This window comes from Equus caballus, chromosome 3 (assembly GCF_041296265.1).
Source record: "Equus caballus isolate H_3958 breed thoroughbred chromosome 3, TB-T2T, whole genome shotgun sequence".
Lineage (NCBI taxonomy): Eukaryota > Metazoa > Chordata > Mammalia > Perissodactyla > Equidae > Equus > Equus caballus.
The window spans coordinates 111,736,768-111,760,828 of NC_091686.1; the positions used below are offsets into that span (position 1 = coordinate 111,736,768).

General features: G+C 35.5%; 1 protein-coding gene and 1 pseudogene across 3 annotated transcripts in view; both read right to left on the reverse strand.

The window, feature by feature from the left end:
• Positions 1-23,774, reverse strand: part of NCAPG (non-SMC condensin I complex subunit G) — a 38,863-nt gene extending 15,089 nt beyond the window's left edge. The window contains exons 1-13 of one of the 3 annotated variants that reach the window (XM_023638304.2): positions 23,423-23,774; positions 22,273-22,476; positions 21,562-21,790; positions 19,710-19,855; positions 19,336-19,420; positions 18,041-18,233; positions 17,410-17,559; positions 13,037-13,177; positions 12,176-12,299; positions 10,880-10,969; positions 10,353-10,466; positions 7,985-8,095; positions 5,018-5,137 (exon numbers count right to left, since the gene is read on the reverse strand). In XM_023638304.2, the coding sequence (XP_023494072.1) occupies positions 5,018-5,137; positions 7,985-8,095; positions 10,353-10,466; positions 10,880-10,969; positions 12,176-12,299; positions 13,037-13,177; positions 17,410-17,559; positions 18,041-18,233; positions 19,336-19,420; positions 19,710-19,855; positions 21,562-21,790; positions 22,273-22,476; positions 23,423-23,533 (1,818 nt within the window). In that variant the 5' untranslated portion in view covers positions 23,534-23,774. Of the gene's footprint in view, positions 1-5,017; positions 5,138-7,984; positions 8,096-10,352; positions 10,533-10,879; positions 10,970-12,175; positions 12,300-13,036; positions 13,178-17,409; positions 17,560-18,040; positions 18,234-19,335; positions 19,421-19,709; positions 19,856-21,561; positions 21,791-22,272; positions 22,477-22,842 lie in introns of all 3 variants that reach the window. The other 2 variants (XM_001917687.6, XM_023638305.2) reach the window with 2 other exon arrangements.
• On the reverse strand, positions 13,667-13,767 carry LOC111773041 (U6 spliceosomal RNA; annotated as a pseudogene).
• Positions 23,775-24,061: the final 287 nt, after the last annotated feature.

Genomic DNA, 24,061 nt, shown 5'->3' on the forward strand with positions numbered 1-24,061 from the left:
GGTTTTATTTTATCAATTTTTTTAAGATCTAAAAGAACTGTTCAATTATCTTAAAATTGCTCTGGGCCATCTATCAAGACAAAAACATTACATTCTAACCAATGAAAAGCATTCATTAGAACATCAGTGCTCTCCTAGATTATCAATTTTCATTAAAGATAAATTTTCCTCCTATTAGCTCAACAAATTCAGATTTCATTAATAGTGAATTCAGTTTTCAATGAACTGGACCCCTTTTTATAAAAAGAGATGAACCATAAAACACAGCAGTTTGTATGAGTCTATCCTGAGTTAAGAAAACCGAATTCCTACATACCAAATTTCAAAGCCATGAGAAAACAGAGCTGAATATTTCTATTATGAAGAGATTTACTCTATTCTTTAATGCACTTAAATTTTGGTCATTGATAAACTACTTGGCCATACAGCTTAGTCTTCAGCATGAATAAAAATCACCTGTAAGTTCATCAAATTAGAGAATAAAGAAAAGTGGTTCAAAATTACAAAACTTTCAGGAAGGAAATTTCAAGAACATATCTGTCACATATTTTCTTATGGTAAGACCTGCAAATCTCCTGAAGCTGAATGCTTATAAGAATGTACTGTCATGACTGTTCTCTACAAATTCTAAACAAGCTTTGCCCTCTCAGTAGTAACTTGGGTTTCACTGCCCTTCTCAGTCCCTTACTGGGTAGCAATAGCTTTTTCAAAAATCTTTAAGAAAGATTTTAAAATGAAATAATCTCCCTCTCCAGCCTTTCTAGCAAGTGTGTATACAGTTCTGAATTTTTATTAATAAAATGATTTAAAAGCAACTGATTTTTTACTCCCTCAAAAGATAGCTATTTTTCCTTAATCTAAAATCTTCCATTGATAGGCCTGAAAATACCTTTATAAAAATAACGGAATCTATTAGGTGGTTAACTTCTTTTAATCGTGAACCTCTTTGAGGACTTGATAAAAGCTTAAAACCCCACCCTAGAATAACATACAAAGTATAGGAAAATGTCACATATGATTTACTTTTTACTGCATTTGAATCTGATATCATTCACAAACATTTTTAACTTACAAAAATACTATATCTAGTTATTTTTTTCAGGCAAATATTAATACCGAGTCAGAGATCAAAGTTGATTAAACTTAAAATAAAATTAAAAAAGGTAAACTTTAATTTCATGACAAGGCTGCTATTGATTGGTTTGTTTTGAAAGAAGGTAAAATAGTAGAATGGTCTTGATATATACATTCATTTATCTTTCACATCAACTTGATTTTGACAATTCCTTTTCACTACAGAAAATTATATAGGAGCAGTCTCAAGGATCCCATAGTCGTCTCTAAGTAGAGGATGAGTTAATATTAAATAACTTCAGAAAGCTCCAGGACACTCAAGCATTAAATTCACACTGCTTTTCTTCTGTCTGAAATGACCAAAGCACCTATTGCTGATACTATGTCAGCAAAAATTAAAACGATCAAAGTCCACATTTCATCTTTAAAGGTCAAGTGAACTTAAATATCTTTTGAAAGAGTTCTATGGTGTTTTCTTTGCTGCAGTACTAGAAATTTCCCATAATTATCTACCTCCAATCTCCTCTATCAGAGTTCAAACTTGACTACAACAACACATAACTTTTTAGCAGCATTCACAATGGTATATAGGGCATCTTAAATGAATGTTTTACCTCATTTTTAAAGCCAAAAAGAACTACTTAATAAGCTAGACATAAATGAACCCTTCATTATCAAATGTTCTAGTAAGATTTTTCTTTCACTTAAAAAAAAAGTAATCACCAGAAGTCAAGCTAGCACTTCAAGACTCATCTTCTAGAAAGCCAGGAAAATGAAGTAGAGAACTTACTGTTTTAATTTCTTAGCTAAACCTCTTTGAAAATATAGGATTTCATTTCCTAGGCACCTATGAAGCCAATAAATTTCACAATAGTAAACAAAACTTCCTTTAGAATTACTAGCAGACTCACTGATACCAGTACTTGCTGGTGTAAAAAGCAACAACTCTCTATGACACATGGAGGGTTCATTCTACATCTTAGGGCAAAACCAGATGTATGGCCAAGCAGTATAAATGATTCATCCGGACGAAGTACCAAGATTTTTCCTCCAGTGTGTCTGAGAAAGAAACTTTACACCATTTTAAAGATAATACTGACATTCCAAGCTTCCAAAAGCATCTCACAACAGAAATTTTTCTTTAACACGGATGATAACTATCAACAAAGCAGCATCAGGAATTTCATCATTGCACATTAAATGAATTGATTCGATGCCATGTGCTCCAAAAAAGGAAATTAAAACAAAACTCAATGAAATTCCTGAGGATTGTCTTTTGACAAAAGTACGGTTTTAACTTTCTTCCTCTGATACAAGCCACAGCAGTTTGACTATTTCCAGAACACATGACTGTAAGTTCTCTCCAATTATACGCTTTTTTTCTTCGCAATGTCATATGCAACACTAAAGGACGATTCAAGATAAGGGTTTTGTTTTGGGGGAAAATTCAACTATTGAGTTTAGTCTCTTAAAATAATCTTTTCATGAAAATGATGATCCCTGTTGTCAGATGTTATTTTCAAGTTGAGCACCCCAAGCACTTTCATTTACCTGCTGGCAAGCAATTTGCATTAAAATTCCTTTCAGCTTTTTTATTCCATTACATTTGGTAATACCAGACCCTACATGAATCACACTGTCTTTTTACACAGGGATGTGAAGGGAGGTACATTTTCCAAGTTAAGCTAGGCCCCAATGTTAAAGACCAATGTCCAAAGGAGTTAAAAAGTCAAATGCATTCCACTGGCACACTAGATTCCATCCCCCCTTGTCTACTCAACAGCATTCTAGCAAGTGCCCTCTCTTTCCTATATTATCAATTTTTTCCTTTCAACTAGGTCATTCTCCTTAGTGTACAAACATGTTGTAATTTTATCCCTCCTAAAAATATTAAAACAAAATTTACAAATTGTTTTTACTCCATACCACTCTCTTGCTACCAACCCATTTCTCTGTTACTCCCAACAGAAAATAAAATCTTGAAACAGTAGTCTACAATGGTTGTCTCCAATTCCTCTCCCATAACTCTCTCTTCAGTCCACTCCAATAAGACTTTGCCTTTCATATAACTACTCTCATGAAAGTCACAACACTTGCCTACCTGCCAAAAATGGTGAATTATGAATCTTTATCAATGTCACCAGCAACGGACAGCTGGGTCACTCTAGCCTCTTTAAAACATCATCTTCACTTGCTTTCTAGGACATCACACTCTCCCCTTAATGTTTATTTCAACTTAGTCTTTATTGGTTCCTCTTTATCTCCCTGACCTTTAAATGTTGCTTCAGCCCTAGGGAACTACAAAGTTGAGATCTCTTTTCAGTCTACGCTTATTCCTCAGGTAACATCCAGGCTCTAGGCATTGGATACTATTAGGATAAAGACGTCCAGATTCATCTCCCCAGCCTGGACTTCTCTCCTATCTCCAAACTCATACATAAATACCTATTATTCACTTGTATCTCAAACTTCACACTTACCATGCCCAAAATTGAACTCCTTATCTCATCCATTTGCCATAAAACTTGTTCCTGTTTTCCCCACCACAGGAAATGGCAATTTCATCTTTCCAGTTATTCTGACAGAAATCCTTAGTTATCTTCAATTTCCTTCTCTCATATGCCACATCAGATTCATCAGCAAATTCTATAGACATTATCTACAAACTTAGATGACCACCACTTCTCATGACCCCACTAACCAAAACACTGGCCCAAGCCATCATCATCTCTTCCCTGGATTACTGCAATACCTTTCTTACAAGTATCCCTCCTTCCCTACTGGTACTCCTGCAGTTAATAACTAGGGATCTGCAAACGATGGCTCACGGGCCAAATCCAGTCTGCTGCCTGTTTGTGTACAGAGTCCAAGTTAAGAATAACTGTACATTATTAAATTGTTAAAAAGTAATATTTCACTACATGAGAAAGTTACATGAAATTCGAATTTCAGCGTGCATAAACAAAATTTTATTGAACTACAGCTACACTCAGTCATTCATAGACAATAACCTATGGCTGTTTTCACACTACCACAGCAGAGTTGTAGTTGAGAGACTATATGGCCTGCAAAGTCTAAAATATTTACTCTCTAGCCCTTACAGAAAAGGTTTGCTAACCTCTGGTCTATACCAACATTACAAATATACCCGGTAGATCATAACAATCCTCTACTCAAAATCCTCCAATTCCTCGCCATCCCATTCACTGTGAAGGCCGAGATCTTTACAGTCTGTAAGTCCCTGGAAGACAGAGACGTCCTGCAAACCCTTTCTCCTACTATTCTCCCCTTTGCTCAGTCTGCCCTAGCCACATGTTCTCCTACTCCTTGAACTTGTGAAGCAAAGTCCTACCTCAGGGCCCCTTCCCCTCCTCTTTCATCTCCTCGGAAACCCCTTACCCAGATATCTACATGATTCATTCTCTCACTTCCCTCTGGTATTGGTCCAAATTTCAACTTACCAGTGAGGTCTTTCCTGACCAAACAGCTCCCTCTCCTTATTCCCACTCCTTGTTCCCCTTCTCTGCTTTATTTTTTTCTGACATACTATATATTATTTATTTTTTCATTGTGTTTCCTCTTCTAAAATGTAAGCTCCACTAGGACAGCAACTTTTATCTTGTTTTGTTTTTAATTACCTGTCTTGTTTTGTTTTAAGCCTAGAATAATGCTGGGCATATAATGTGCACTCAATAAATATTTGCTATATGATTTTTAAAATACCTTAAATAATTGGTATTTCATCTTTTTTCTACAAAGAAATTTTAATAAGAAAGAAATCAAAAGATAAAAAAGATCAAGTGCCTAAAAGTCATCCATAATAATCATCTTCAACAATAAGCCCCAGAATAGATTAAATTTAGAGTATTAGCATTATCACCACAGATTCTGAATATTTATTTCAGGAACTACAATCAAGATTTTGTCACAAGATAAATCCTACCTGCAATAGTAACACAAAATGTTTACTTGCAAAATCCCGATTCTGTAGTCCACAGCATCCCAAGCATAAAACAGCCAGATTTCTTACTACAGGATGAACACTTATTATTCCAGGAAGAATCTAAAATGAATTAGAAATTAAAATAATTTTGACCAGTACAACAAATTTACAATAGTATAACAACATGGTCAAAAAAGGGGCCAGCCCAGTGGCATAGTGGTTAAGTTTCCACACTTTGCTTTGGCAGCCCAGGGTTCAGAGGTTCAGATCCCAGGCACGGACCTACACATCACTCATGAAGTCGTGCTTTGGCAGCATCCTACATACAAAATAGAGAAAGACTGCCACAAATTTTAGCTCAGTGACAATCTTCCTCAAGCAAAAAGAGGAAGATTGGCAACAGATGTTAGCTTAGGGTCAATCTTCTCCCCACCCACCCCCAACAAACAAAACAAAACCACATGGTTAAAATGATAGTGTCTGCATGATTTCATAGATCTACTTAATTTCCATATTGTTTAGTAACTCAAGTCAATTTTCAGTTTAAAAAAAGGTTAATATTAAGAGTGAAATTAAGAGTGAAATATAGTCTGATCATGAGATACCTCCCCTCCACCTTCTAAAACTGACTCAATGGCTTCCCTTCATAGGACAAAATAATACTCTTCATATGACATATAAAATACCTCATTGTGTACTCTTTCCGAGTATCATCTTATACCATGCTACCTCTTGCTCTCTGCTTATTCAACTGGTCTGACTTGGATGCCCTCCACTCAGTACTATCCAGTAGAAAAATAATGCAAGCCACATGTCATCTTTAATTTTCTAGTAGCCACATTAAAGTAAAAAACAGGTAAAACTAATTTTAATATATTTTATTTTACTCAGTATAACCAAAATATTATCACTGCAACATGTAATCAATATTAAAAATTGAGATAATTTACTTTCTGTTGTTTGTACTGAGTCTTCGAAACCCAACATACTTATACACTTGTAGCACACCTCATTTTGGACTCGTTATTAATAGCCACAGGTTTGGGACCAGCCCAATAGCACAGCAGTTAAGTTCGCATGTTCTGCTTGTCGGCAGCCCTGGGTTCTCCGGTGTGGATCCCAGGTGCGGATCCCAGATGCAGACACAGCACCACTTGGCAAAAAGCCATGCTGTGGTAGGTGTCCCATGTATAAAGTAGAGGAAGATGGGCATGGATGTGGATGTTAGCTCAAGGCCAGTCTTCCTCAGCAAAAAGAGGAGGATTGGCAGTAGTTAGCTTAGGGCTAGTCTTCCTCAAAAAAAAAAAAAGAAACAAAGAAAATAGCCACAAGTTTTTAATAGCCATATGTGGCTTAGTGGCTATTGTATTGGAGAAAGCAGGTCTAGAACATTCTTCCCTCTTTTCACATAGTCTACTCAAATATCAGATCAGGGTCACCTTCCATTAACAGATTAAATCCCGCTGTTATAAGTTCACATATGACCATATAGCTCTTTTTTATAACAATTATCACTAGCATAAGCTTCCACTTGTTTATTTGATTGATGTTCCCCTCACTTGACCAGTAGATCTAAGAGGGCAGTCTATATATGTTTTGTATACTCTATCCCTAGCATTCAATATATAGTAGATGTTCAACAAATATTTGTTCAATTAATAATTTATGATTTTTATTTAAAAATAGTAATTTCATAAAACTATTATAACCCTTGTGTCTAAATACCTTATTCATTTACATCCCTCTAGCCTCGTTCAATCTTTAGACATAAATTGTTATTACGTACTTATCACTATGACCATTCAACTTTGTGTTCTTCCTTCGCTCAACACTATCTTCTTCTACATCTTCATATTTCCTACTTCACTTGCATAATTATACCACAATTCACCATTCTTTTACAGTAGGACCAGACAAAGTACACAAGTAGAACTTTAAATCATCACTTTTCACTAAAGACACGTGCTTTACGAAAAATAAAACTAAATTCTAATGGTTTACTAGAATCTAGTTTTAATAAGAAGCTCTAGACTATTGTAAACAATATTTGGTCTTCTTTACTGCATTTAGAAACTCATGGCAATCCAAGGAACTAGATTTTAGATCACATTCATTGGCTGTTTTTGACTAATCCCAAGCAAAAGCAATTTTAAGAGACTCCTGGAAGAGCTTGGATACATTCCAAATTTGCTTTGGATGAGCAGCACTGTTAAAAATACTCTAGAGCTGCACTGTCTAATACTATAGCCACTAATCACATATGGCTACTGAACACTTGAAATGTGACTACTCCAGATTGAGATGTACTGTAAGACTTAGTATGAAGAACAGAATGTAAAATATCTCAATAGTTTTAATACTGAGTAAATGATGAAATTTTAATATTTAGGGTATATCAAATTAAATATATTAAAATTAATTTCACCTGTCTCTTTAATTTTTTAAATGTAGCTACTAGAAAATTTAGTTACATGTAGTTTGCATTATATTTCTATCAAACAATGTTATTCTAGAGTCTTGCAGTATTTACGTCCCTATGTTCAGTAAAATGGAGATTACCTATGAAGGGTTACTTTAGTAAAAAGTGTCCTTTAAATATATAGTAATAAACAAATTGCTCTCACAGGGCTCACAATGTAACCTTCTCATAGTCTTTCTATATAGCAAGATTCCAGTACTTAAATATTCCCAGCATGTTTCAGTATTTCCTCTTACTATTCAAAGAATGAAGATATTCTGCATCTCTTTGCAGCATAATTTTTTCAAACTTTTTAAAGGAATAATTATAATTTGTATACCAGGTCATTTACATGCATTATCTTAATTTAACCCTCACAATATGAAGGAGGCACTATACATATATTTTTTTACCATTTGGTCATCATTGCATTCTTTGAACCACAAGGAATATATTATAAAATGAGGAAGGAGTGGGCTAAAATAAAGCCTCAAAAGCCACCAACATACCAAAGATTCAATGATGCCATTCATGGTTGCACCTATACCTGTTGAAGGGGACATCTGCTTCAACAGTTCATAGCACAAAATAAGACACTTCTGTAGTGTTTCAGCATCATTCTAAAATGAAACACAAAATATTCAGCATTAGTAAGAATATCTTCTGTCCATCCCTTAAATGTTTGCTTTCTCAGGGCTTTGTCTAAGGCATATTGTCTCTATACATAATCCCTGGGATATCTTATCCAGTCATACAACTCCATTTACTATCTATGAGCTAGCCCAGCTATTTTCTAAGTCTTCATACATACAACTGCTACAAGACATTTCCTCTTGTATGTTCCACAGGCTTCTCAAACTTAAAATGTCCAAAAGGGAACTAACTCATCATTACCCAAATCCCTCCTCCTCCTGCGCTATCTCCATAAATATCACTGCTATCTACCCAGCTGTCCAATCCAAAAGACCTAGGATACATTTTTGACTCACTCTTCTCCCTGCTACTAATTCCTAAACACTTCTCAAATCCATCACATCTTTCAATATTCACCATCATTACCTTTTTCAGGCTGCAATCATCTCAAGCATACATTACTTTAACAGTCTTCTCCCTAGCATGGCTGCCCAGGCTCTTATCATGTTGCAATCCATTCCCTGAATAACAGTGATCTTTCTAAGACATAAATCTCACCCTACCACTTAAAACCCCTTCACCATGATCCTTGGGTAAGGCATGAATTGTTAAATATTGCTTATACAAGGCCTTACGTGACCTGGCCCTTAATTTTCCCCCCAGATTAATCTCTAACCTTTCCCCCTCAACTCTCTAGTCATATGGACCTAAAGTTTTTAAAAACAACAGGCACTCTTTAACTTCTGGGACTTCACATATGTCATTCCACCTGCCTACAACATACCCTTAACAATTCATCGAGGACAACACAGAATGTATTAAAAGCACAAATCTAAAGCTACTTGGCTTGGGTTTGAATCCCGCCTCTACCATATACTATCTGTGTGACTTTGGGCAAGTTACTTACCCCTCATAAAATGAGAATAACACCAACCCTATAAGGTTATAGTGAGAATCACATGAACTCACACTTGTGACATGCTTGAAGCAGGGACTACCACAACAAAAGCATTTCTGTAACTGTTAGCTTATATTATTATTTTTATTCAAATCTCAAGTTAAAACATTTCTTCCTCTGGGGAAGTCAACAACACCCTACCTGGGTTAGATGCCTTTCCATAAAACCCATAGACTTCCCTGACCATGACATTCATTATGCCATGCTGTAATTGTAATGTAATATTTTATACCCCTTAAATAGAACAAACGAACACATAAATGATCAAAGCAAGTCAGTTAAACAGACGATACTAATCATGATAGATCACCTTGGTTAATATTTTCCTAATATTACCTGCAATAATCTCATTTCAGTTTATATTTTCATTTTTCACTTTAAATTTGCTCCTCAAATTTAAAAGCCTACAATGATTTACAGACTTCATCAAACGAAAGAAATAAGCTACTAGCTATGAAAATAAAATTCAGGCATACTCATGGGAAGGTGGAGTGTGGAGTGAGGATATCTGTGGCTGGAGGGCTCAAGGACCTAACTTACAAAACACTCCTGTATAGTCAACTCGTCCCTATCCAGCATTCTCTCTGGCAATACTCTAATCAGCACTTTCAAAACCAAAAGGACAACAATAAATGATGTCTACTACAAAAGGCAAGATTCTAAAAGACCTCCTGAATTAAAGATTTAAATACAGTAATTGATACCATTCTATCTTACGTTAAGACTAGTTTACCAAATACAACTAAGTTAAAAGAAATACTGCTGAAACTAAGCTTTAAATGTTGCTAGATATATGTTTAGTATTTCATTTAAAATAGCAAACCTACTTAACTTTAAAAAGAATATGTGTATAATGGTATGGTTACCATAGAAATTCTTTTCTAAGCAGCAGAAAGGTCACAAGTCTTCCACAAATAAGCGAAAGATGGACAAATGGATGCATTTTCCTTGTCTAAACCATTCAAGACAAAAAACAAAACAAAACAGAAGGAAACCATTGAAAAGCAAGTTTCCTTGGCAACGAAGAAAAACCTCAGATTCCAGGGATTAGCATGACAAGGGAGCAAACAAAGTCCTAGCTACAATAATTAAACTTAATTAAGGCCTTTAAAAGTCCAAAATAGAAAGGAACAAGAGGAAAAAGATTTTCATATTAATTCATGGTACTGTTAAAAATCCCTCCAAAGTGAATATACTATGGCAGCTTTCTGAGTTAAGAAAGAAAACAAGGCTTAGTTGAGATGATTAATAACAGCTGAAATTTAGTATGAAAAAGTTATCAATACCTTCTCTACGTGGACTTCTTTAATTTCAAGTTGCTCTGTCTCTTTCAAGAGGTTTATTTTGGCATCTTCTAATGCTTTTATTTCTTCTTTTAACTCTGATGCTTGATTAAAATCCTGTAAGGCAATGCAATTTTCCAAAGCTCCTTTTGCCTCAATAAGTTTAACTTTTATTTCAGCCATCTAAGGAAAGATATAAATTCAGTGCGAAAACTGACCAAACAAAAACTATTAATACGAAAATCTGTAACAAACTGAAGAGTATTATGTAACATCTCAAGGACCCAGAAGTTAAGCAGTCAGGCACACACACACATATATATATACAAAGTTGTAGTCTTCCTGAAACAGAGATCGGCAAATCTTTCAGACTGACACAATCTGGTAATGTTTTAAAGACTCTCACAGTTTAATAGTTCATCAATAATTTGACTTTGTGAGAACAATTTTGAAATATACAGCAAGAGAAAATAAAAAACTTGCACAAATACATTATACTCAAGCATTTCTTTAATTTAGAAGAGATTTACCTTGAGTTCTTTCTTTCTTACATCAGCTGGATCATTATTAACACCAACAGTAACAATGGGCATCCGAATCTCTGAGATAATTTCTGTAACCTGATAAGTGAAGGTATAATTCAGAGTACATGCATTAATATATGCTCTATATGAGAAAATGACATCAAACTGCTACATAAAACTCGTAGTATCCACAATCTCTTGAATAGAGAGGTTACTTTTATACAAGTAAAAATGGCACACATTCTAATTGTTAGACAATTTTAGAAAAAATGACCAAACAATACATCTGACTAAAATCTCTGATTACAGGAAGGTAAATAGGCACACAGACATTGAAGATAAATTCTCTCTCATACAGTGCTTGAAAACACAGAAAAAATGAATATAGTGTCTAATCTTAGGCACCATAACACTAAAATTCTCTACCTCAAATCCTCAACTCCCTTGTTAATCTCTACAGGAGATTAATATAGGAAAATAGAACACTCTTTTATTCCTCCTTTGGATACACAATGTGTAAACAATGACAGCATAACTAAAGACTTTCCTTTCAGAGCCACTGGGACATTGCAGTTGGCCAGTTCAGGAAAAGGCTGCATCCCAAATGAAGGTACTCAAGCAAATGCTGGATAACAACTAACTGGGAATGTTGTAGAAGAGATTTATGCATAAGTATGTATGTACAAGGAGGCGTTGAAAACAAAACAACTTTTGAATTAACTTGCAACTCTGAGATTCTATGAGTTTATGAAAAGCAATGATACAGATCTGTCTTTTTTGGCTACCCCACAGAAAATAACACTTGGAAATAGTAATATTATAATAATATTTATTTCTGTATTTACCAAGCTCTTTATGAATATTATTTCATTAAACAAGGAAAGGTAAGTTTTATTGTTATTCTTATCTTGCAGACAAGTAAAAAGGCTGAATTGAACAACTTGCCCAAAGTCACAAAGCCAGGAAGTGTCAGAGAGGATTTCAACACAGTTACGTATAACTTGAGACAGCTCCCAAACACTCTAGTGGCCAATACCCACATGTCACCTCTTCTCTAACCTGGTCTCTTTCAAAATGATTCAATACAATGATAGGTATGCTAACAGAAGGAAGAGGATTTTTTAAATGTGTGTGTTTGAGAGATATTTAGATTTAAGAAGAGTAAAAGCTTGATAGACAAAACTAAAAGAAAAGGCAATTAAAGACAAGTAAAGCAAAAGGTACTGAAAAGAAAATAAGACAATCCTCAATGTCATTGACCAAAACCTCTTAACTTTATCAACATTGAAGAAGACTACTTACAATTTCTGTTCTCTTATTATCATCTATAATGATATGGAGCAGTCTCTCAACAAGAAAAGAAATTAGGGATATCGGAGTTGTGGGTAGAGTAAGAATCTCCTGTAAAATAGCCAGCAGTCGTTTCCTGCATTCAAAGAGAACTATTTTAATTTCAATCTGAGAGTAGAAACACATTTTTTTTACATCCTTTTTTTTTCTTTTTATTCAGATGATAGTATACAACCTTGTGAAATTTCAGTTGTACATTACTGTTTGTCAATCGTGCTGTAGGTGCACCACTTCACTATTTGTGCCCACCCCCATACCCCTCCTTTCCCCCGGTAACAACTAATCTGTAGAAACACATTTTATCTCTAACACGTCACCTATTCTGCAGACTTAATTACAATTGTCACAGTTCTTTTTATATTTACCACTATAGGTATAAAAATAGATGTACAGACTTTAGGTCAAAAATTCATGTTCTGCCAAAAAAACAATTTTTATAAATTACCCTACAATATTTCATAAATCAACATGATGAAATGACAAAATACCAGAAGTGAATCAAATCTTTTAGATAGTATTACTAGTCCTCTCTGTAATAAATACAAATAGAGATTTCTAAGCAAATACCTGCAATTTTATTAATTTCTTCTGAAGAAACTGAATTAGGAACTCATATTTCTATATATAAACAGAAAGAGAGAGAGAGAGAGACAGGTTGTATTTCCTCTCATAAATTACATACATAAACAGAGAAAACCTTTATAGCACTTTAGAGAGCTAGGTTAAATATATTTAATCATATTATAACAAGACAAATTTCAATATAGGAAATTAGAAGAGCAAATTAGAACAAGGGTTAACGCTTAGACATACCTTCCTCCTTCTTCACTGGTATCCAAAGACTTGATAATTAGAATCAATTGTTGACCTATGAACTCTTTTGTCATCAAATTTCCAATATAGGAAAAATCACCTCTCTGTTCATCATTAACAACTGGAATGCTCTGAATATAACTAAAATAAGCAGAATTAATAAAATGTAGAATCTGTTGAGAACATTAAACAATTCCCCCATTAGGTCAGAAAAGGGTCTTTTTCAGTTCATATTAGTCAAAATATATGGATTTTTATACTATGTTATATTAATTTGTTCTAGAGTAAATTCTATGCTATTGTCATGAACTTTCACAAACAAACTTATTGGCTTGAATCAAAAGAATCTGGAAAACGTATTTTCGTTAAAGATTCAACTTTCCTAGGGGAAATTTTCAAAAGGTACATATTTATGTCTCTCAAATTGGTAACTAATTATTTCAACATCACTAGTTTCTCAATTATAAAGGTCTAAATCCTTTCTCCAAAAACCCAATTCTTCAGAAAGACCTAGTCTTCCCTCATCGTCCCTAATTAGCAATTATCCTTTTGTTTAAAAGAACAGTGGTAGTAATAATAACAGCAATTACACAAGAAATCCATTAATACAATGACCTTTTAAAAAATCAGAAAAATATAGATAACTTCATGAATTTGTATTATCCTTGCTTAGGGGCCCTACTAATCTCTGTATGGTTCTTATTTTAATATAGATGCTATTAAACAAGCACCTCCACTACCCTTTTATTCTTACTCTGACTGCCCAAATTAAATCTTTTATAATCCTCACCTAGATAATATTCAATAGCCTACAAGAAGGTCTCTCTTTGTGTGAAGCAAAAAAGCCACTTAAAAGCAGAATTAAGAGTTTAAACTTAGACAACTAGGTTGGAAGTAGTATGAAAAACAACAATCCTGATGAAAAATTATCATTTTTAAAATGTGAACAAAAGCCAAATTATAGAAAATACAGAATTATATATGATGAATAAATTGACTTGTCTTATGAAATGATAACCAAGAGTAAATAAAAGCTCCTAAATTTCTGGCCATGAGATTAGGACCTTCAAGGGCATCAGCTGCCCTTTAGGTTCTACCAGGAAACTAGAACAAAAAACTAGAAGAAAAACTACAAAACTGATAATTATCAAAATCAATAGACTGATTTCTGACATGATAAAAAACTTTTACTCATCTTTGAATCCCTCCCTACTTCTCCACCCCAGCTTTAGCACAACACATAGCATCAAGACTGAAGGCATGTTTTAAAATAAATTCAGGGCCAGTCCCAGTGGCCTAGTGGTTAAGTTTGGCACACTCCACTTCAGCAGCCAGGTTTGGTTCCTGGGTGCAGACCTATGCCACTCATCAGTGGCCATGCTGTGGTAGCAACTCACATATAAAAAGAGGAAGCTTGGCAACAGATCTTAGCTCAGGGAGATTCTTCTTCAGCAAAAAAATAATAAAAAATAAATTCAAAGAGTAGTTGTTTCATTAATAGATTACAAATCCTGACCTGCATAAATACAACTTAAAACAAACCCATCAGTTTTAATTACCACATCATCTCTTTTTAACCATTTTAAAAGATATTTATTATAATGAAGAGACCATTCAAGAAAGCCTTTTTTAAAGCTCTCTGCAAGAATTTATATTTAAGGTAGCTTTCTAAAAATTGTATTAGTGTCCCTTTTTCTTACTCGAATTTGATAAGCTTCATTTAATATCCCTGATTTCTCTCTTTATGTGAATACCTCAGTTTAACAGGAAATTCTTTCATATCAGAGTTCTGAGTCACTAACTCTTCCTGCTACAAAACACGTGAAAATATATTTCTGAGATTATCAGGCAACAATTTTTCCATTTAATTTCGTTTCTGTATCTGAGTAAACCAATCCTATCTAGTGATCTTAAGTATTCTTTCAATAATAATTAAAATATGATTTTTAAAGTTTTCCTCTTTATAAGTGAAAAAACAAGTTGATTAAAGTCACTTATTTCAAAACTCACAGATTGTGACAAAGGAAACATAAGAGAGCCAGAGGAACCAAGCACTTTACATGTCATTTCTCAGTGACTAAGAATTAACCAATCTGTGAAGCAGTCCTTGTAAGGATCCCACTCTATGTTATTTAAATATTTAACATTTCCTCATATTTTCTTGTATTTCCCTATCTCCTAGAAGCATTTATTACTTTTGTATTAATACATATTATTAAACTTGCATCAAATTCATTCCTTTTGGAAACATTTCAACATGCCCTAAACAGTATTATAATGAATACTCTAATTAAATGTTAAAGCCTGAAATAATCACTATTAAAACACTTAGGGGGCTGGGCCCATGGCCTAGTGGTTGAGTTTGGCACTCTCCACTTTGGCAGGTTCAGATCCTAGGCACAGACCTATACCACCTGCCAGCCATGCTGTGGCAGCAACCCACATATAAAATAGAGAAAGACTGACACAGATGTTAGCTCAGGGCTAATCTTCCTCAGCAAAAAAACAAAACAAAACAAACAAAAATAACATTTAGTAGATTCACACGTTTTTCATGATGTTACCATGAGCTCAAGCTATAAGTTTTCATATTGGCTCAAATTTAAGATATTTATCCTGGATTCAATATGTTGCATACAAAATTCAAATGCATTCATAGCTTTGCTCCTTAACTTATATGTGGGATCATTATAAGAAAAAACAGAATACTGTATTTCATACAAAAAGAATTCAGGCCCAAAATTCATATTACATGGAAAAAATGTTTCAAAAAAGCATCAAAAGCATAAAGTTAAAAATGTATACCCCAGTATCTATAAAAATATACATAACCTTTGACTTAGCAATTCCACTTCTGGGAATTAACCCCACAAAATCCCACATGTACATAAAATGCAGAAGAAAGTTTAACACACCTTTATCAGTGAAAACTGGAAAAACCTTAAATGTCCATCAACAGAGGAGTAAATTAGATATTATCACCATGCTATGGTATAAGCTATTACTGAGACTATGATAGATTTATATGCACCAACATACAATGACCTCAGATATAAGTAGTTGGAAAAAACCCAAAACAATATGTATAACATGTCATATTTTTTTTAAAAATTTATGCATTTAATATCTGTATATGTAGTGAAAGAGGGTTGGAAGTCCACACTCCAAACTGTCTAGCTGTTAACTCTAAAGAGATCAATGGGATTGAGAAATTAGATAAGAGGAAATTCCAGTTTTATTCTAAAATCCCACATTTTTATTCTATATACTTCCGTATTTGAATTTTAACAAGAATGCATTCATGTTTTACTTGTGCAATTTTAAAGTGAAATGAGTTAGAAATTAGAATAACTGAAATAATTTAAAGGTATATTTTGAAAAAGCTTCAAAAAACAAAAAGCCAAATAGTAACCGGTTTTTTTGTTGTTGTTGTTGTTTGCTAAGGAAGATTCACCCCAATATTTGTGCCAAACTTCCTCTATTTTGTATGTGGGTTGCTGCCACAGCATGGCCAATGATAAGTGGTACAGGTCAGCACCCGGGAACCGAACCCAGGCCACCAAAGTGGAGTGTGCAGAACTAACCATTAGGCCTCAGGGCTGGCCAGTAACAGTTTCAAGTAACAGTAAAACTGGCCGCAAAGGTCCTACCCTGTCAAGTTGGAAAACTATGGCCCATGAATCAGGTCTGGCCTACTGGTTGTTTTTGTAGATTGCAAGCTAACATTTTTACATTTTTACAGCATATATTTTATATATATAAAAAGTTTTATTATTAATTATATATGTTATATATATAATTATATACAAAATTACATATATATAATTTACCATTTAAATATATATGTACGTAAAATATATATATGTATGTGAAAATATACACAAGAAAAATACACGAAATTCCAATTTTAATATCCATTAAAGTCACTAAAAGTTTTATCGGAAAACAGTCATATTCATTCATTACATATCGTCTTTGGCTGCTTCTGCACTACCACAGGAGTGTTAAGTCATTGTGACAGAAACAGTATGACCACACACTCTCAAATATTTACTATCTGACACTTAGGAAAAGTTTGCCAACCAATTTCAAAGAGTAACATATCATCATTACCAACTTTATGGAGAAATGTTCATATCTTAACAGTTTTAAGGAAATGTCCCCTACACATACTGACCTTGCTCTTTCAGTATACTGACCCCCCACGGGATATTCTTTAGAAAGACACAATATGCATACCCATTTATCCCTGGCTGTTCCAAAAAATGGTTTTTAATGTATTCCCAATCAAGCATGACTTTGAGGGAGGGAGCTGGGAGATTGACATAATACAACAACACAAGTATGGTCCAAACCAAAGGAAAAAATTTTACCTTGATAAATACTCAGCATATACTACAGGCTCTGGCAAAATCTGCTCTAAAAATTCTTCACCTTCATCTCCTTTTGATTTCAAATATTCACAAAGGACACGCCAGTACAAAGCAATTTCAGGAGTTAATGTTTCCAATGAAATCAATTTCCTTCATTTAAAAGGGAGAGAATTAAAAGAAAGCAAGATCTTAATATTAAGTTAAAGATTTGAACTGAGTAGAAAAATGGAAATAAGTAGACAATTTATAACCACCATCCTTTTAATTGCAAAGTCATTAACTTATCCACACAAAAAATGAAAATATTTAGACCAAAAGAAAAAAAAAAAGAATCAGATGAGCAAACATACAATAGGGACACATGTTGTTGGACTTTCCACGGTAGGTTAATGCGAAAATAAAAGTAACAAAATGGAAAAAAAATAAATGCAGCTAAAGTAGTCTCTGATAAAGTAGTGAGTTCTTACACAAGGAGAAAAAAACGTGAAAAAAAGACATCCACCAGAGTAAACAAAACTAAAGAGGAGTAGATAAAAAGTATTGATACAATCTAAAGCAATGGGAGAAGGGATTAATTTTAATTGAAGAAGTTCATCAGTATCACATTCCAAATAATGAATACTGTATATACCTGCCATCATTATTTTTACAGATTTCTGCCAGTTCACTAAGAGGAGTCACCGAAAACAAGGCATTGAGAACAGAGATGGCCACTTCAGAAGAATTTTCCACATCCAACCGATGAAGCAACTCTAATATATTTCCTTCAGTGAAACGTAACCAGCCTTGGAGAAGATGCTTCTGCATTGCTTGTTTCACAGCATCTGTTAAGTTATTTGAAACAGGTGAACAGAGGCTCCCTCTAGCTTCCATTTCCTGTATTTCGTCTGTTTTAATTAACTTCTATCCATCAGTTGTCAACATAAAGTCGATATTTACAATAATAATGGGAAGAGACTAAGAGGCAGAACAAAGCATGCTAAAGAAAAAATAAAAGTACAGTGATATTGCAAAAGTCACTATGATGTTCACTTCCAAATAAAAATGGAAAAGGTCAGAATCAAATACCAACCACTATCACATCCTACAAAAATAGCTACATTCCTTCTCCCCTGGGTTCACTGGGTCTCAGGTGTTAATCCAGACTATATAATACTCATTATTTCACTTGTTACCTGACTCGATCTATTACTATATAATACTCATTATTTCACTTGTTACCTGACTTGATCTATTACTATATAATACTCATTATTTCACTTGTTGCCTGACTTCATCTATTACTCATGATTGCTATTTGCAATAGTGAATCACAGAAGCATGGATCTCTGAACAAATCTTATTCTTAGTTCTTAAAGTTATCCTAGTCATTAATCCTCTGACAATTAATGTTTCCAAACTCAAGGTTCTTGCTACTGCAAAATTAAGCCATCTTAGCCTTCCCCTGGGGATTGGAAATTTAAAATATATCACTCCTGTAAGCAGATTCTCTGGTTTTAACAGAGAAAAAGAAAACAAAAACAAACCTATGAAAATTATACTGGTCTGATCATTCCCAATTGCTGTTCCTGATACAGAACACATTAACAACAAGATACACACAAAGAGGATAGATAGCATTTTCTTTAAAGGAGAAGAGAGGGCTGAAAAAGGGATCTTGCCCTACTTCTGATTTAAATTAGCTCTATAGCCTTAAACTGTAGTTTCTCCAAGTGTAAAACACAGGAAAATTGAAACAAACTCTGCTCCTTCTAAGTACCAAGATCTTTAACCTTAGGAAATGTTTTCCATACAATACACCAAAATAAACATCGACAGACTGTGGGAATGATAGGCTTACCTGACCTACTTTAGGACACTTGTTTCCTAAACCTTTAAAGTCTGACCTCAAAATCGACTAGTTTTGTATATAAAGATATGTCTTACCTGATCTGTCATTAAAACCTTGTTGAAGGAGCATTACTCTCTGAGCAATAGACATAGCTCTCATATGAACCTTTTCAGCTAAAACCTTAAAGAGATAATAATAAAAAGATGGTCACTAAACTCAACATACCTTATATATTTCACAACTAGTTAATACCTCCTTCATCTAAGAAAATTACCCAGAAATCTCCAAAAAGATTAATAGCTGGTAACACATTTAATACAATAAGATTCTACCAAAATTACCTATACTCTCCATCCGTAAAAATTTCAATTGAAGAAATCATAATTATGTGCCAAATATTTTTTAAAAGTATTTTAAGAATATGGCTTCTTGTAAGAATATACCTACACAAGACAGTGGACTTATTTACCTGATAAGCCAGCTTTCTGACAGCCTCTTTCACATCCTTGGTGCGCCCTACAATTTTTGGCAAAGTCTTTGCTGATGGCGTAATACACGATAACACTGCCCGCCTAACTTCTGGATTTGAATCATTTTCAATCAAAGTAGCATATGCTAAAAATAGAGCAATACATTTTAGTACACTAAATATTATTTAACGACAGCCATAAGATAGCCCATATTTTGATATTTAATAATGTACCTGAAATAATAAAGACAGCATTTTTTTAGTTTTACATATTTAATTTTAGCTGAAGATTTTTTTTTACCAACTTCCCTTAAAAATGACAGAATGAGAAATTAGCCAACGGACTGGGCATGTAGGCTGAAACTAAAAACAAATAGCCCTAAAGATCATGGAAAATCCATCAAGATTACGTCTTCGTTATTCTTCAGGATTTAGAAGAAAGTCTAGTGCAGCAGATAGTTTATTTTAAACTGATAGCGCTTTATAAAGGGTTCATTATTTTGATTTTTAATGAGTTCTATAAAGAAATAACTTCTAGTTTTACTCATTAAAACAAAACCCATTTTCTGTATTTAAATATGTATTCACCTCTACTTCTCAAATATTCCCCAGCTTTATAATCAAGTATGTGTTGACTACTAAATGTGTATGTTTTATACAATATTATGTGTATCATTTAACACCAAAAAATATCAACTACCATCAGTTATCAAAACTGATTATAAAGCTAGTAACAGGGACAAACAGAAAAATGAAACAGATAACTGCCTGAAATACACGTAGGCATATATAGAAAAGTGGAAGGCATGTATGGAAAAATGTGCTGATAATTTTGGCATCAGGAATCTCTTTTGAACAAAAGACATCCAAAAGAGAGTGAAACAATAAGCCATTTAAAGTAGGAAGAAATCTAAAATTCATATAACCCAAAGTTTTCATTTCAGAATATATAAAGAATTCCAATATATCACTAAGACAAACCAACAGAAAAATGGGCAGAACACTTTAACAGGCACTATATAGAAGAAATATAATTGGCTGCTAAACATAGGAAAAGATGCATAACGATGACATATATCATATACATAACCCGATTAACAAAAAGTTAAAAATCTGACAGTACAGAACACTGGAGAGGATATGCATCAATGAACACTTTCATGCACTATTAGTGGGAATGTTAACTGGTAAATTGTTTTGTAGAACACTTGTTCCACTTGTACCTTATCTAAGAAAGCTGAATGCGCACATATCCCAAGAAGGCCACCCCTAGGTAAATACCCTAGGAAAACTTTAACCTGTGCACCAGAAGTCTGTATAAGAAAGCTCATAAGAAAAACACTTTTTAAAGAGCAAAATAATGGAAACAACTAGAAGGTCCATCAATATTAGAAATAATAAACTGTGTTACATTCATACAACAGAATGCAATACAACAGTAAGTAAATATATCAACATGGATGAATGTTACAATTAGAAATAATGTTGAGAGCACAGAAAAATATACTATGATCCATATAGCATACAAAATGATAGGCAAAATTTAACATTATTTAGCGATACTCACATGTCGTTAATTGTTTAAACATAGAATAATTAACCCAAAATTCAGGATAATGGTTAACTCTGAGGGATAGTGATGTATGTAATTTGAATAGGATGTAAGATAGAGCATCTTCAGTACCTTGAAACCTATTTTTTTAAGTTAGATGGTGGCTACTTGGGTATTTTTTTAATAATATATATATAAAACCTATACTTCCATATATATATAATTCATAATAAAAAATTTGTCTAATGAGAACTTAACAAAGTCAAGGAGACTGAAAAAGGATTAGGGAGCTACACATACCATTAACCACTGGGCATTCATCATCTTTGGGATCCTGAAGTCGTGAAAGAGCAAGAACTGCCTGTATCCTCACATTTGGAATTTTATCTTTCAATCTAATAAGCATGGCTTCATTAATTTTATCAAACAAATCATCATCAATCTGGGCATTTTCTGGCATACTTCCCAAAAGCTTGTTTATGAGCTGGCACACTCTAAATCTAACCGCATTGCTGTTTGCTTCATGAGACTGAAACAGAAACAAATCAAAATGTATTCAGTCACATATCACTACTAAATAACCACATACCATTTGAATTCTATATGTTTAGCATTCAAGAAGTTACAACAGTAATTCATTCCTTGCAGAGAAACCATAATGCTACCTTGGCCCATATGAATACTAAACACACACAATCCAGTCAGAAGTATTTGCTAAATTACGAGAGCACATTCCTCTTTGTTGGAACTTCTCTTCCAAAACAGAGAACTCATTTAAAACAAATGTGAGAACTGTTTAGAGAAGACACTAAATATTTAATGCTGGAGTTATTTTAAAAATCCACCTTTTAATCTTCATGACAGTTCTAATATTTCCTATAAAAGGGGGACGTTCACAGACGTTCTCAAATACCAGGTATTTCATTCTCTAAAATACACAAACTTCCAAACCCCTTTTAATATAGTACAATTTTCTACAATACTTCCCCAAAGTTCTAGTTTTCATAATACCTTTAATAGAAAAGTAAATAGGTAATTTAAAAGGCCACCATCTTCCTCTTCCTCATCATCTTCCGTCTCTGATTGGTGAAACGAAGTAACAAACTTCGCTGCAAATTCTATCACCCTCTCCACAGCTGGTTCTCGTTTGTAGATCACCATCGCATATTTAAGGTAATGAACGAACTCCTCATGAAAAACTATTTTATTACCCACCTGAAAGACAAAAGAAACGCTTCGCAAACTGCACGGATAAAATCCTCTTTTCCCAGCATTACCCTAAGACTGCTGAAAGCACTAGCCGTAAACGGCCAAGCTAAAATCATTCTTTAGGAAACTCTCAATTATACAAACCATCAAAGGGGACGTAAATTGGCACGAATTTCTCTCCAGGGAAATGTACTTTTCCCAGGGAGAAAACAAACGTGAATTTGGACAATGAAAAGATTCCTTTGGTGCTTTGTTTCTTCTTTTCAATACCCTTGAATTCTCGATACGCCTTGGTACCGGTTTAAATATGCTTCACAAACAGCCCAAAATCAACAGCGGCTTTTACATTTTACCATATTTAGCCTTACTTACACATCAATTTCCTCTCGACATAACTTCACATCCTATCTCATATCCTCGAGCCCTGTTATATTGGCTTACAATTTTTCTTGGACTTCAAAATCATTTATTTTCCCGAAATTCATTGTCTTTTCACAGCTACACCACCCCCCCGGCCCGCCAACCAACCAGTCCTGACACGCCCAGGGAGAGCCGGGTGCTAAGGACGCAGCCGTTCGTCGGTGGTCTGATTCAGCGTCCTAACGGCGGGGCGAGGGGAGAACCATCTGACTGGCGGTCGGCGGTGACCCGGGGACCACGACGACCGCGTCCGGAAGCCCCCCTCGGCGGACACTCGGAGCCCGGCGCTCGGAAACCTTCCCTTCCCCGTTCACCGCCCGATAAAGGATGAACGGTCCGCGCCGGCGGCCGCTGGGATGAAGGGGTGCCCGGGCGACCTCGGCGAGTCCCCAGGCCTCTCCTCCGCTGAACCGGGTCGGGAGGGTTAAGGAGGTTGGAGTCGCGGCGCGCCGAGTCCAGAGGGTCACGGGCGGCCCTGGGGGAGGCTGGCGGGGGCGGCGGGGAGCCGGGGCCGCGGGCCGGCTGCGCTTACCAGGCCGTAGGTGCGGCTCAGCGCCCTCACCAGCTTCGCCTGGTTCTGGTGCGGCTGCTGCGCCAGCTGAAAGGCCTCCTTAATCGGCAGCAGCCTCTTCTCCACCCCCATGGCGCCGGGACCCCGCGGGCACGAGCCCCGTCCGCGTGCGGCCGCCGCAGCCGGACCCACCACCGGCCGAGTCTCCACAGAACCGCCTCAGCCTCCTATCAGCCGGCCGCTGGGCGCCCAGGGCGCGGTTACCGCCCCAGCGTTCAAAAATCTCCCGCGGGCGAAGGAAACACCGCGAGACTGCCGTGGGAGCGCCGCGAGGCCAGAGCGGGAAGAGACGGGTCCACCCACCTCAAGCCCCGCCGTTTGGGCGCATGCGCCTGGGGTGTATCCAGCCTTCGTCTGGGTGGGAAGGGGCGTTTCCAAGAGGAGGGACCGCGGGCTCGCCCGAAAGTGGTGTGAGCAGGGAGGGCGAGCGGAGCGGCGGTGCGACTGTTGGGACAGAGCTGGTGGCGCTAGGCCTAGGTGGGTCTTGCGGCTGGGCGTGAGGCGCGAAAGAAGACAGGATCCTCCATGGGTGAGAACAGGGAGTCTGGTGAGGGGAACAGTCCCTGCTCCGGCTGAAGGGGAGCAGGGATCCCGGGAGGA